The following is a 15300-nucleotide window of genomic DNA, read 5'->3' as shown; positions in this document are numbered from 1 at the left end:
TCCTAGGCTGCAGGGACAGTATGGAGGCCATCAGGTAGGGGCAGAGCCAGACTCACTGAGATGGGAATGTGCAAAGTCCCCGAGGTTAGAGTGTCTCTGCCCTTAGAAAGTGAGGGGGAAGCTTGGCAGGGAGCTACTGCACACCTCTAGAGCTTTTATTTGTCTGTTTCTTTGTTTTTAAATAAGGAGGAAGTGTGTGTGTGTGTGTGTGTGTGTGTGTGTGTGTGTGTGTGTGACAGAGGACTTCAGAGAAAGAGCAAAGTCTGTGAAGGGATGGAAGAACTAGTGTACAGACCAAGGGACCAGCCTTGGCAGGGGAGAGCCCGGTGCTCCTGGTAGCCAGTGGGCGGATGGCAGGAATAATTGTGGGTAGGGTATAGGTCATGACGAATCAGAGGCAAGGACCAAGAGTACACAGAGCCAAGCTGCTGTTTACAACCGCTGAGCTCATGGCTAGAGAATGAGCTTCTGAATGAATGATTTGATGACCAGCCCTGCATCAAGGAGTGCCCCAAATGGAGGAGGGAAGACAAGCCAGGGTTCCTGGGGGCAATGGCCAAGGGGGTGGGAGAGTGTTCTCATGGGAAAGCTGAGCCTCAGACCATCTACTGGAGCCCAAGGCTGTATAAGCCCTGGAGACAGGGTATAGTTGATTCTTAGGTCTCTGGGGCCACCACTGGGCTGGAACCTCTGCTTGTGGAAGGGACCCAGGACAGAGAATCCCCAGATCACCCAAATCAGAAGCTGTCCTAAGTGGAAAGGGTCATCCCATGTATACCCTCCTGGCTCTACTGGAAAAGAATGTTGCGAACGAACAGCCATGGATGGGACCAACCCTCAGTCACAGAAGCCAGTGTTGATAGGAGGGGACACTCTGGAGGCCACACCCAGCACAGATAGGAGTCCCAGTCAGCTGTTCTAAGAGGTTGTAGACAAGTTCCAGACTCTTCTGTCCCTCTTGCCTGCTCTAATAGGTTGGGAAGAACAGTATGAGGTCTCTGTCCTTTGGAAGGAGGGCAGGAACGTGTTCTTCAGAACTCCCCACTCAGCTGTGTCTTCCCCAGCAGGGTTTAGCCCAACCTGGACATTATTATAGGGTATTTTGAGGCCTGTCTGCAACCCATGGCACCAAAGCCATCAGCCAATTGGCTGGGAGGCGCTTGCTCCTTTGTTCACCCCCCCCCCCAATTAGTTCTAACAAGGAGCTGTTTCTGCAGTACAGGGACCGTGTCGTGTATCCCAGAAGCCAGGGGAATTTGCCATATGAGTCTGGACTTGCTTGAACTGACCCAACCTTGCCAAAAATCACCAAGGCTGTCAACAGAAGTAATCGCTCAAGTACTAATTAATTAACTAGGAGACCTGGAGACCAAGTTCAGGACCTAGGATGGCTAGCTCGTTGTCACTGGTATGGCAGAGTTCAGCTCTCTAGTCCCAGAGCTTGAGGAAGAACCTCCAGTTCTCCTTCCTGGCCTGAGAGAGAGTTTCACTCTTTTCGAAGGGAGAGTTCCTGCCTATTTAAATGACACCAAGGGTCAACCGCAAATAGTAATTATAGCTACCTTGACTGAGGTCACTTGCTAGGCCTCTGCTCGATTTGTATTTTGACTCCGTCAGGTACAGTTAAGTATCGAGATATTACCAGGTCAGTCAGAGGTGGTCGTTGACAGCTCTAGGAAGAGACCTGGTTGGAGACACAGAACCTTTGGAGCACTGAGGGGACTGAAGCCAAGAACAAAAGGTCAAGATTAACCAGAGGCAGGAGGATGAGGACAAGGTAGGTGGGGGAGGAGGAAGCTCGGTGGAGTGAGCCACGAGTGGGACCCTGGGAAGGGGCTGAGAGGCCCTGGTGGGGTTTTTAGACCCATCAGTCTAGGAGGCAAAATGGTTGTTTTCTGTTCACAGAAGTGGCTTAGAGACTGGCAGAGGAAGCTTTATAGTCCCACGAGGGAGTCCCCAGCATGTTCTGGTTACAAATGAGGGCACTGAGGCAGCTTAAAGGTAATTATGTTGTCTGAGGTTCATTTCGGTCGAGAGAGGCACCTTATCCAGACAGGATCCTGTCACACAGCCCAGCCTGCCCACTTCTCACCATAAGAAGAGAAAATCCAGCTTGTGCTCAGACTTCACACTGCTTATTTATCAGTTGGGCCAAAGAGCCTTCCTCTAGACCTCCTGCTTTTCCTAGGGAGTCTACTGTCATAGCTACAGGGACTGTCCGTATTACTTTATTTCTAATGTAGAACCGGGCAGGGTGGAGGCGTCTAGGAGGCCAATAGATGGCATCTGGAATAAGCTGTGAACTTGGGCATAAGAACCAGTCTGGCCTCTGCTGGGCCTCAAACTCACTGACTGGACAGGGAGAATGGGGCCTGTTCTTTGACCTGGAGGGTAAGGGTATGGTGGAGCACTGGCTAGACAGTGGCATCTAGCCAACACCTAGAATAAGTTCCCTGCCCCGTGGTCCCTCACGAAGACTAGGCTACTTGCTCTTGTGACTGAGACAGCCTTCTAATGGCTTTTGATTTCCTGAAGCCTTAATCTGAAGTCAGAAACAAGTTTAGTAATTAAACGTCCCTGGGTGTGGTGGTTCACACCTGTGAAGGAGGGGATCCCTACAAATTCGAGACCAGCCTCATTTACAGAGCAAGTTGTAGGCCAGCTAGGATCACATAGGGTTGATCCTGGGTCAGAAAACCAAAACCAAAAAAAAAAAAAAAAAACCAAAGTAAAATGGAGTGTGGTAGCATACACCTGAGCCAAGAGGAGCAGGGGGTCAAGGCCATCCCTGGCTACATCATGAATTTGAACTCCAGTTTGGGCTACATGAGAACTAGTTTTTTTTTAAAAAGCTGAAATAAAATCCTATGAGGGTGACAATTATGATGGCGGTAAAGCCAGGAGCTGTGCTTGCCTCAAGGCTCCTTGAGGTAGGTAGGGTAGGTTGTGGAGGGCTCTCTACTTGAAGAGGTCCTGATTTAGGGTGGCCTTTCTGGCTCTATCCTGTGACCATTAGGCCTCTAAACAAGGCAAACAAGGTCACCTCTGTCCCTCTGTCTGGTCTGCATGTACACTGTTGTCTCGGACTCTTGGGGACATCCAGTGTTCAGGCCTTGGGTCCATGGGCTTGGCTGCTAGTGGAGTCTGGCTTGGGTAATGACAAATGCCCTTCCAATTCTGACAGCCGGTGTTCTCTACCTGGGAGTGTGTCCAACCCTGGGGTTTAATGAGCCTCAGGTCTCCCAGGGAGCAAGAAGCAGTGCGCTGGCCAAGCCTCGCTCACCCTTGCCTCTGCCTTTCTTAATTCCTGAGTCCTCTGGGACTCTCCGGTATCCAGGTTGCCCCTCCCCCGATGCTCCCTGGGGAGCTCGGGGGCTAAGGAACGGGGCTGCTATACAAGCGGGAGCTATTGTTCCACAATCTGGTTTTGTCCTCATCTTGTTGGCAGGCGGCAGGAGAGGAGCGAAAGGTTAATGAGGCGCTGTGAACAGGGACTGCAGCGGGCGGGCGCCGGCTTGGTGACAGGGAGCTAATTAGGAGCAGTTTAACAGGAGGAAAAAGTGAAATCTCCTCTTCACCAACTGTCAATAATTAGCCGATTTGGTGAGGTTGAAATGTGTCCACAGGAGAAGGCGGGGCCTGTCTGGGGATGCTGGGGTGTGTGTGGAGAGGGGGCTAAGGCTAATCTCCACCTCCAGGTGTGTATGGGGTGGGGGTGGGGGGTTGGAGGTACCGGCTGCCATCACGGGCCATCTTGCAGCTCTGGGCCTCAATTCTGCCCTCTGGTTGGCTTTTCCCAGCTTGGCCCCAGTGCAGACCTCAGTCGAAAGCAAGTATTACAACTAAGTTTCTTCCAGTGTCTGCCCTGTAGGAACCTGGAAGTGAAAATAAGAGGCAGGTGCTCGAATCAGGAGAAGGATGGCAGCTACGCTGATCCTTAGGCGCCTGCCTTTCCCGCAGCGCAGTATGCCCTCTGTGTAGTAGCTGAATGGTGCCAAGAGGAGGCTGGGCAGGCCCCCCTTAGCTGGCTGCGGAGCATGCCCTCCACTTAGTCCCCTGGGCCCTGTCCTCCTAGCGACACTAAGGCAGGGCTAGAGAGGAGGATCAGACTCTGAGCGGTTAAACTGTGGCTGGAAGGATGTTGCAGAGGCCTCCTGGGGGCAAGGAGTCATGTTCACCAGCCAGAAGGTTGTTTCCTGTTGGGCCTGTTTGTGCTGTCTGTTGTCTTGTCTTTTGTTAGTCCCTGGCCTTTGGCCTTTCCTGACCCCTCTGCAGATGGATGCCTCCTCCCCAGACACTAGCTTCTGCTGAACACCTTAGCTAGAAAAGGCATCAATCAGCCCTGCCAATCTCCGCCCTCCCATCCCCCCTTCCCCCCCCCCCCCGTCCCCAGTCCCGCCCCGCCCCTGCCCCCACCCTCAACCTAACCACTCCCAGCTCAAAAGGGCCTCCAGGGCCTGAGGCATGCTGGGAGAAAGGCTGAAGCATCTTTGGTCCTTAGCATTATCTGCTGACTCTACAGTAACTCCTAGGGCCACATTCCATCCCTACTCCTCACCTCATCTTCTCCCTCTTATTTTCAGAGCAAAGAAACACGTTGTACCCCACTCCAGAGACAAGAACATGCCCCTCCCCTGGGTACTAGAACCACTCTCTACCCTCATCAGCCCTGCAGAAAGTGGTAGCTTAGATGGACCAGCTTGGCTAAGCAGCTGTGACACACCAGAAGCTGACACCCTCCCCAGTTTGCCTCCCTTTCTCTGAGAACAAAATTCAGGGAAGGGTTGTGACTCTTCGAGAAGGCCCTGGAACATTCTCCCTGATATCCAGGATCTTTGCTACCTCAACATGTAAGCTGTAACTCCCACCTTAGGACAGGACTTCTCCCTCCCTCCATGTAAGGCTGAGAACCCAACTCTTTCCCACTACCTGGTACAGACCTAACTTGGCTGTACTGTTGGCTCCAGTTCCTCCTCCTCTTCCAGGACCAATACAAGGCAAGACTCAGTGTCTGGGGCCGTGTCCCTCCCGAGTCCACAGTACCTTTCGTTGTCCATAGAAAAGGAGCCTCTTCCCCTCCAGTCTCACATCCATCTTTGCTTAGAGATGTTTGTTTGGGGTTTTTCTCGTTTGCTGGTTTAATCAATCCCCACTGAAAGCTGAAGCAGGCTATTTTTGCTGTCAGAAATCTGCCGCCTCCCCGCCCGCTGCTTTCTTGGAATTTGCCCACAGGACCCCCCAGGAGGGACAAACGGGGATGGCAAAGCCACTTGGATCCCAGGAACGCCAACGCCACCTGTCATATTGCCTGTTCCCCACACCCCCATCCTAACCCATGCGTGCACACAGGCCTGCACACGTGCATACACACCAGTGTGCACACATTCTCAATGATAGGCTTCAGAAGAGCCACCTCCCAACTTGTCTCTTTGAGGTCTCCCTGCCAGAACCTTCTAGAATACCTCACTGGTTTCGAGAGTGGAGCCTAGTTGGGCAAAATTTCCGCTGAGTGAAAAGCCGTAAGTGCAGGATGTTCAGTGCATACCCGATGAACTGCAGCACGTGAGAGCCCAGCCCAGTGAGAGTGCTTATCCGCTAGGGCTGGTCAGGACAGCCACAACCTCACCTTTTCTCTATAGCATCATGTGAGTTCCTACTTCCTCCGAAGACTCCTCCACCCACCTCTAGATGGTATCTTTGTCCTACTGTATAGATGGAGAAACTGAGGCCTCCAGGCTGAGAAGACAGAAGAGGGAGAAAGACTCTGAGGTCAGTCCACCAGAGGGCACCCAGGAACACCAAGGAACACAGTAAAGTTCTGAAGTGAGGATGGGGCTTGGAGCGCTTGCTGGGTCTACCAAGCCCAGGGGAGGAGCCCCACATTTGGCTCTCAGTGATATGGATGTGGGAGCTGAAATCTGCCCCCTCCCTGCTGGAGTCCGCAAGCAGAGAAGCAATGAAGGCTAAAACAAGTGTTGGAGATGCTTAAGGCCACAATCGTGGGTGTGGCACGAGACCAGGGGACCCAGCAGGAGGAGAGAGAATAGCATAGACTCATACCTCAACAGCAGAGCATCCAAGGAACCCAGAGAAAGCCCCAAGGGGCCTTGAGCAGGCCAGGCATGCTCTTCCTTCCTTCAATGGAAGCTTTGCCCCACCAAACCTGTCTACCAAATTCAGTGAGGTATTCTGGAAGGTTCTGGGAGGGACAGGCTAAGAGATGGCTTTGCTGAGGAATCTGACTTTGTTTTGTTTAAGACAGAAACTTGCTATGTAGCCCAGGCTGGCCTGGAGCTCTCAATTCTGCCTCTGACCCCCACGTGTTGGGATGTGCCACTGTGCCTCCCTGGAGGGTGGCCTTCATTAAGAAGGTAGTCTACTCTCAGTACCCGAGGTGTCCAAGCTCAGGCCTCAGCTGACCCTGTAACCCTGGTTAGCCTGGCCCTTCAAAGACTCTCAGATCAATTTCAAAGATGGGCCTGGATGTGCAGTGTGTGTATGAGCTAAGGCTGTCTCGGTCCTGTGTCTGTTCCGTGGACCAGCCAGGCTTCAGGGACCTATGTCAAGTGCTGTGCCACCTGCCTGCCTCAGAGAGGCCCAGACCCCTGGGCAGGCACGGAAGTGGCTTTAGGCTGTGTCACAGGGTCAGGCTGAACGCCCCACCCCTTTGCCCTTCTCTTTGAAAAGGAGGTAGAAAAGCCTGCCCCGGCAGGAGGAGGGAGTGCTTTGTAGTAGGGAAAAGGCCAGGAGAGTGAGGCTCTACTTGGGGATCCAGTTTCCTGTTTATGTCTCTGCACCTTAGCCCCTGGTTCAAATATGTAAACTATCCACTGGGGCTGGCTGCAGGTGTGTGTGCCCCCAGTGCATTCCTGACTCCTGGCCCCCACCCCAACATAGTGTCTGGCTACAAAGGCAAATAGCTCAAGGTTAACCCTTCCCAGGCCATGAAAGAGCTGTAGGGAACTGGGGGTCCTGGAGGTAGCTGGGCTGTGGGGTATTTAGAGGAGACACTGGATATGGTGCTCTGTGTTTGGTGATGTCTCCTGAGAGGGGCTTCATGGTTTGAGCTTGGTCTTCAGGATGGAAATGGAGCTGAGTAAGGCAGACCCAGAGGGATGGTAGTGTTCATTTCAGGGCAGGCTGGACACATTCATGGTGTCACCAGTTCTGGGGCAAGAGGTACCATCCAGCACGCTCTGAGCAATGCCTTTAGCGTCCTATATGGTCCTGCCTTCTGAGGCTCTGGCACCTTCTTCCAGATCCCTCTCCATGAGAGCCTCCATTCACCCCTACCATCCTGGCTTGAAGAAGCCCATCAGAGGAGACACACAGCCTCCTGCTTGCCCCAGCCAACAGCCTGAAGCTGGGGGTCGTTCTCTTCCCCATGGCCGTTCCACACCATCTTACCTCCCTAGAGCCTGGGGGAGTTACCACGCAGACGTAGCCAAGTCCCAACTTTCTCAGGGCCTCTGATGCTGGTGCCCCTTCTGGCTGTACCTATGTCTCTCTGAGCCTTCATCCCTCCACAGGCCTGTGCACCAGCTACTGTGGTCACTGTACCATTTCCAGTGGGCAAATCATTGCTTCCTAAGTCACCTCTCAGTCCCACCAGCAGCAGAGGAGTCCTCAAAAGAAAGAACAGCACTTGTCCTTTGCTCTGGGGTTAGAGCTGGAGGACAACCGGAAAGGCTGCAGCATCCAGCCATACTACAAACCACAGGTTAGGAGGACATTGCCAGGCAGAGCCTGGGTAGATTCCTTTGGTGGACCTTGCCTTCCTGCCCTCATCTTGGAAAGATGACTGCAACAAGTGTACTTGGTTACAGATAGGAGGGGAAATGGTGGCCTGTTGACACAGGCATCTCTAGGGCCCTTGTCTTGGCCTCTCTCAAGTGAGCCCAATAGTGAGGGCCTTTGGTGATCTCCTCACACACAGGACCTGAAGATCATAGATCGTTGGCCCCACACCCAGACATGGCCAGAGAACTTGAGGGGTTCTCACAGGCAGCTAGCTGCCATGCCTCAGGATGAAGAAAGCAGCTGCACCCAAGGTCAGCACTGATTTGGGTCTGGGAAGTCTGGGCTCCCCACAATCTAGCTGCCAGGATCAAAGCTCTCATTGAGACCACTGTCACTCGGTACTCAGGGCTTTGAGGTGTCTGGAACCCTATGTCAATGTTCAGCTGCTCATGCTGGCTGCCTAAGGCTGCCTTCATGGGCTCATTCCCTTCCCCGCCCCTCCAATGTGCCTGTTCCCCTCCATCTGCTCTTCCGGGCAAGCTCCCCCACTCTGGAGGCGCTGGCTGTGCACACACATCCGTCTCCCTCCTGCCCAGAGCCCAGAACCCTGGGCCCATCTGCCTCTCGGGCCAGTCTACCCAGGAGACCCGCAGGCACCCCAGCTTCAGCATGGCCAACCCACCCCCCTTCCCATATTCCTTGCCTCTGAGAATGGTATCACCACCACCCCGGCTCATGAGCTAGAATTAGGAGTCATCTGCCGCCCAGTCATCCTCGACACCTCCCTCTCACCCCCACATGCAATTGGTCATCAACTCTGTGGATGTCATCTCCAGAAAGGCTCCTTGGCTCACTCTTCCTCCTGCCCCCATGGGCAACATCAGAAGGCAGGACCTAGGAACTTTCTGGTTCCAACAGCTGCTCCTCTGGGAGGCTTCCCTGTCTCCTCACTCCCCATCCCCCCATCCTCCACCCTGCCATGGTCAGAAGGACCTTTCTCAATCCTGGGTGTGCTCACTCCTGTTCACCTAATGGTTCCCTAATTCTCTCGGATGATGGCTGGCTCCTCCAGGCAGCCTAGGATGCTTCGCCTATTCTATCCCCATCTTAATATCCCTCTATGTATCCACGGTGACCACCACCTTTTTTTCCACAGGCTGACCTGCTGCTTTCCTCCCCCCCACCTAGCAATTATTGCCTGCCTTCTCTGATCAAGTCTTCCATTCTCTTCCCAACCCACCTCCTCTGAGAAGCCTCCCTTCCTTGTGCCTTCATCAGTGCATGGTAACCCCTAGGCCCTCCCCAGTTTCCATGGTACTTTGCTTGTCTCTCTCAGGAATCCATCTGCTTTCACTTTCTGACTCCTCCCCTAGACTTCCAGCTTCTCAAGGGCAGTGAGCTGGCCCGGTCCATCACTGTTCACCCAGCCTGAGTGTGTGGTGTTGGTTAATGTGAACATAAACACACACAGGATAGAAATGAACAGGAAGGGCAGTTCTGTCCCCAAGACCCTAACCTAGGATGCCTGGGCCACCTCCCCCAGGAGGCTCCCACTGTCTGTATACCCCTACAGACATTCCATTCTACCTGCTACCCTCGGCTCAGTGGGGCCCCAGGGGAGCCTGGGTGCCACAATGGAGTAGCCTTGGTCTTGTGGGGATGCTGGGTTCTGCGGGGAGTGGGCCCTGCAGGCCACGGCCCTGGGCCTCGGTCCTCCACCTCGGTGGTGAGCAGCCTCTAGGATTTTAATGCGGGCCTCAGTGCTTCAGTGAAAGCTGCATGGGGAGCTGCTAATAATGGCACTAAAATAAAATATGCTACATCTGTTATGGGTAGCAGAACAAAATTAGCTGCTCACACCTCTGACATCCAAGATGTCTTAACTTAAAATACTCCTTGGCTTACTTTACATCATTTACTGATTATATTTAAAAGAAATACAATTTTGCAATTACTGTTCTTTCCAGTGTGGTATCTATGCATCGTTTTCCTTTTATGTTTATATATTTCTCCTTCATTAGTGCAGTCTGAAGGGTGATTAGGATTCTTCAAACATTTTACAGAGGTTAAACGTTGATTAAGATTTAATTATTACTGTAAATAGCTTGGAATGACATATGGTGCAAAAGCCTGACATATGTGCATTTGAATAAATGAAGTGCTATTTCCCAGGATGCCTCGGTAGCTGTTTAACAGCTTTCCCGAAGGGTTATGTTACACCTCATGGTAAGATTGCTGGGATGTTATATTTTGTTGGTTTTTGCAGCTGAAAGCTAAGAACAGTTTTCCAGTTTTTTAAAAACATTGAATATTTTAAATACCTAAATTGTTTTGCACAAATTTTTGCTAATTTGTCTAACTAGGTTAAACATTTTCAAAAGCATTTAGATTTTTAAGCGTGGGCGCTGTGCATTGTGTCAGTGGCAGCATGGGGACGAGGGGAGCTGGTCGGGTGGAGGGGACTCAGGATAGAGGGGTGGGGCAGGAGAAGGCAGTTTTAGGAGCGGGGTCCTGGGTCCTGAGCGTAACTCTTTTCTCTTGGACCGTCTCAAGTAGACGGAGTGTTAGGGTATTGAGGGACAGGGGATGGGGACCCTTCTCCAGGGTCCCTTCTATGCCCACCATCTCTAATCCTCACCAAATTCCCCCTCGTCTGACCTTGACCTACATATCCTGGTTTGACTGAGCTCCCTGAAGTTTCCCTTGCCTGGGCCAGCCTCTGGCCACATCCAAGGCCTCAGTGGTTTCACATCTAGTGAGTACCTAGGATCTAGGATCAAGTTCAGCCGAGCTACACAACACAAAGGCCTGGTAGTTCTAAGATCTTGCCTGGGGCACATGACAAGCTAATGGGTGGGTCCCTCACTAAGAGTGCATCTCCCTCATTGGTCCAACTCAGGCTTTCCCCTCTGGCTCAACCTGGAGCCGAAGGCCAACTTCTGGGTTGCTGTGGTTTAGAGAAGGAGCCATTTCTAGGTGCTTGCTACCCATTTTCTTTCTACCCATTAATCTAACCAGAGAGACTCTAGCACTGTTCTAGGCCTGAAGGCGTGTGTGTGTGTGTGTGTGTGTGTGTGTGTTAGGGTCGGGGGTGGGGTGTTGTGAGGGGTGGCACTTGTGGTCTGACATGGAAAGGTAGAGAATGTGTGAGTGGTTCACACACACACACACACACACACACACACACACACACACACACACACACACACTGTGATGTAAGAAATGCAGGGGTCTTGGACCAGAAGGGTTGTCCTATCCAGCCTAGGTGAGCTCTGGTCTATGGCTAGGCCTATAAAGGTAACTGAAGACAGAAAAACGGTGGGAGTGGGAGTGGGGATGGGAGGATGCCTCTAAGAGACAGAGCAACCCAGGCAGACTGAGGTGAGGCAGGGAACAGCCTGGTTTGTATAATGAACCCAAAGAGGTACATGTGTCCTGTGTCTTCAGGATGGTGGGAACTGGGGGCTTGGGTGCAGGCTGCTGAACCATTTTTAAATGAGGATGGATTGACCAGGCCTGAGATTCAGAAGACCGTGGTCTGAAGTGGATGTCCGAGGAATGGAAAGGGAAGGGGAGGGAAGGGAAGGGAAGGAAGGGAAGGGAAGGCAAGGGAAGGGAGGAGGACAGGGAAGAGGAAGGGAGGTCAAAGGAAGGGAAGGGGAGGGAAAGGGAGGGAGGGAAGAGAGCCCAGGGTCTTTGGTCAGACAGCCATTAGATAAAGGAATTATTGCCCAGAACATGGAGCTGGGCTGGGGCATAGGCTCAGTTCTATTTCAGGATGGTTGAGTTTATGCACCCATGAAGCATCTATCATCTCTGACTAGCCAGCAGTCAGCTGTTGGCCTTAGGCTCAGGGGAGAACCACAGCCGGTCACATCTGAGACATGACAGGCACCAGGAGTCCAGCCAGACCAAGCCCCAAGTACTCCAAGAAGTGGCCAGGAGATGTTTTGAAATGAGGGTAACTGACCTTGGAAAGAGAGTTCTTGTAAAGCCAGATTTGCTGTGGGCTGAAGCCAGTGGGAGGTGGGCAGGTGGATTTGGCCAGAATGGACAATTTAAAGCAGTATGGTTGCTGGGGAGAAGCAGTACCGGGGCATAGGCAAGGCTGACATGGTAGGAAGAAGGTCTTGTGGCGTGTGTAGGAGTCCATGGACAGCAAAGTTGGGAGAGAAGAGGGCTGTGTAGGAGAGGACCAGGCAGAGGAGAGGAAGGTGGGCGTTGCCTTCCAAGTGGAAGGGACAGACGGCCACTGAGGAGAGCAAGAGCTGGAGCGAGTGTGTGTGCGCGCACACGTGTGTGTTTGTGTGTAGACAGAGATAGAGTATCTGAGATGTCCAGGGAAGTGGAGAATGGGGTACTGCTAGGCTTAAGGAGGACTAGAAGACGGGTCCTCATGTGCCTGCAGGAAGAGGAACTAGGGTATTTGCTAGAGGGAAACTCAGTCTCTAGACCAGAAGGAGGCTAATCCTGAGCTGATCGAAGGGAAAGCCTGCATATTCCTAGCTAGGACATAGAGGCACTGGCTAGGGGTATAGAGCTGTGGGTACCAGGTTAGGCCTTAGATCCACTGCACCTCTCTTCCTGGCTCTCCCCACCTCTACACTCTTCTCTTTCTCTCCTCAGATTGAAACCTCCCAATTGGAGCCTGAGATAGCCCGGGCTACAAGCAGCCGGACAGTGGTGTACAACAAGGGGCTGTGAGTGAAGATAGCCGGCCTGGGAACACAGCACTGTCCAGGCCAGGCATTCGGGGTGGGGAAAGAAGTCTCATGAGCTGTATCTGCCGGGAGGGGCTGCCTGGAAAGCAGTCAACCTCTGTCAGTAAGGAGACTAACCATTCACATTTTAACATAGGGGAGAGGAATTCTGACACATTTCCTACACACAAAAAAAAAAAAATCAAGTGCATCTCTGGGCCTTACATGGGGTCGGCTAAACTCCACTCAGCACAATTTCGTCTGAGCTAAAGAACTATAGAGTGCTCCTGGGGTAGAAGTAGTATCCTTTTATACGTTTACTTTTTTTGTTTTAATTTTTTTAATTAGAAGCAAGTCTGAGCCTTGGTTGCAGCTGACCAGAAGCAGCAGGTGGACAGGTGATGGGAGCCAGAGGAGCCTGAGAGCTGGGTTAGATTGATGAGAGGGAAGTATAATGGTTAGGCCCGATGGGCCCCTGGGGTTACAGAAGGGAAGGAAGGGGAGGTGGTCTGCACCCCACAGGATGAGCTAGCCATAATCAGGTTTCTCAGGAAATGGCCTCCTCGATCAAGGAGCACTAGAGACCCCTGGAAGATTCCAGGAACACCAGGCTCTGAATGAACCCAGCTCCTACCCACCCCACAGCTGAGTGAAAGTCAGTGACCCCAGGCATAGGTCATCTTTCATGGAGCTCTTGATTCCAGGCCCCTGAGAGCACCCCAGCTCTAGTCAGGGATCCCCAAGAAGGAACATTGTTCTGTGGAAACAGGGAGAGGATCCTGTCTGGGCTTTCCAGAAGTAGCTAGTGTTTCCTACTGGGACAAGGGTGGGCTGAGCCCACTGTGGTCCAGTCTGCAGCCACTGAAGCTGTTAGTCACACTCCACACCTTTCTGCAATAGAGGAGTCTCCTGCCTGAGGATGTAAGGCCGGATCCCTGGCAACTGCCCGAGAGGTAGCATCAGCAGTGGACAAGCCACCACATCTCTGGGCTTCCATTCCCTGCCTGGAAGCAAAGGACCAAACCGGGATTCCCACCAAGCCTCTGGCTCCTTTCCGCCTGCTTCACTTAGATGTGCACATTCCAAGCATATCTCTAAGGTGGATTCTGGGCTAGAAAGTGCATCGGGCCCTTCTGGAAATGGCCACTTAGCCTACTAAAGGACCTTGCCCTTCTGTATGGACTCCCCCCTATTCTGACAAACCTTGACTTGTGTCAAACACTTCATGGCTGTGGAGGAGGCAGTATGGACGACTGAGCTGAGCATAGGGGATCACATCACGCCATTCCTCACTGCTGCAGACTCGGGGCTTCTTGCTGCTGGTTCCTGACTCCATCTCGTCACACGTAAGCCAGAGAGGGAGAGAGAGCTCTACCTAAGGAGGCAGGGTCTGGGTGGGGTTGAATAGGGTGACTCCTGGTCCAAAGGACCCACAGAAAGGAGATGATATTCTGATCTTTACACAGCCCTCATCTATCCACACTAGCATAGGAGCCCCGGTTTGTGACCCTGGAACCTGACTTAGGAGGAGGTCAGGCTGAAGGTCAGCATGTATGTGTGCAGTACAAGGCTGGCACAGGGCAGCAAGGACAAGGTCACAGGCTGCCTGCCAGCATCTTAAGGCAGGTGTCACTGAAGCAAGATGGGCCAAGCATGGGCATTGGTACCACGGTCTCCAGGCATTGATCAGAGACTACATCTGTCTGGAGCTTCTTTTGAAAAGTCCATTCCCAGCCTTCTCTGTGCCCACTTGTCCTGGAACAAATCCTTATGCATTTATCTTGGGACCAAAACCACCCTCACCCAGGCCTGCCTGCTCCGGAAGTCCAGCAGGCCAGGGGTTCTTCCAGCTCGCCCTCTGTGCCGCTGCCCCCGTGGCCTCATTACCCCTCATAGGTATGTTTTGTGTATGGAGTGATTTCTGTCGCACTCCTAAATACAAGCCCGGAAAAGGGCAGCTCCTTTGGATTTGCTGACAGATGGTCCTTGTAGTTCAGGTGACGGTGACTGAGCGTCTTGAGCCGTGCTGTTAAACCCTGTCCCAACTTCATAAAATTCATAAGGAAAGCTTTCTGTGAATGCAGATGTCCGTTTGCTGAGGCTAGGGGACAGAGAGAGGCCTGGAGAAAAGGCAGCACAGATTACCTCTTGTTGGGTCTAGTTTTGCCAGCAGTCAGGGAATATCTATAGCAGGTTCTCCAGCCCTGATGTTCCTGGCCAACTCTCCTCTGATTACTTTTAAACATTCCCTCAAAGGATGCACTTCCCATCTCTGGAAAGCAATTTGAGAGTACAGGAACCAAAAGACCAAGATGCCGAGATGGCCACCGAACCAAGATGTCTGTCCACTGTCTCACTTCCTAACTTTGGCTGTCTAATGAAGTCTCTGGTCTGGGGAAGGGTGGGGCACTGAGGAGACGAGCCAGTGGGAGGCAGGTCCATGCTAAGCTTCCAACCTTGGGCGGGTGTGAGTGAGGCTCAACACGAGTGCCTCAGGATATCCTAGGCATCCAGGATACTTCAGACTGTCTCTTTAACCTCAGAAAATGTCTCAGTTTATGTGATCTATGTCATACTAATGGGCTGTGGGTAATAAACATGGATTTAAAACACACAGGTGTGGCTCTGTGCATTACAGGTCACGGGAGGGGAGGAATGGAAAAACGCAGAGGGATCAAGTGAAGGCAGCTGGGGACTCTGTGGAAGTGTTCCCAAAGAAGGGCACCTGCCCAGGGTTCAGGGAAGGCCCAGAGGAAAGGGTAAAGGAAACGAGGAGGAGGGTATGAGGACAGGAAGCTGGACGAAGATGAGTTGAAACCACAGAAGAGGAGTGACTTTGATGGCTCAGCAAGGACACAGG

The 15300-nt window shown here is 52.5% G+C and overlaps 1 protein-coding gene across 10 annotated transcripts in view; it reads left to right on the top strand.

Annotated features, from left to right (window-relative positions):
* Positions 1-15052, top strand: part of Sfxn5 (sideroflexin 5) — a 119840-nt gene extending 104788 nt beyond the window's left edge. For 4 of the 10 annotated variants that reach the window (XM_063285637.1, XM_063285639.1, XM_063285640.1 and 1 more), the window contains one exon: positions 12367-15052. In XM_063285637.1, coding sequence (XP_063141707.1) covers positions 12367-12444 — 78 coding nt within the window. In that variant the 3' untranslated portion in view covers positions 12445-15052. 10 annotated transcript variants of the gene reach the window in all.
* Positions 15053-15300: the final 248 nt, after the last annotated feature.

Source organism: Rattus norvegicus, chromosome 4 (genome assembly GCF_036323735.1).
Source record: "Rattus norvegicus strain BN/NHsdMcwi chromosome 4, GRCr8, whole genome shotgun sequence".
NCBI lineage: Eukaryota > Metazoa > Chordata > Mammalia > Rodentia > Muridae > Rattus > Rattus norvegicus.
This window is presented reverse-complemented; position numbering and strand designations above follow the sequence as displayed.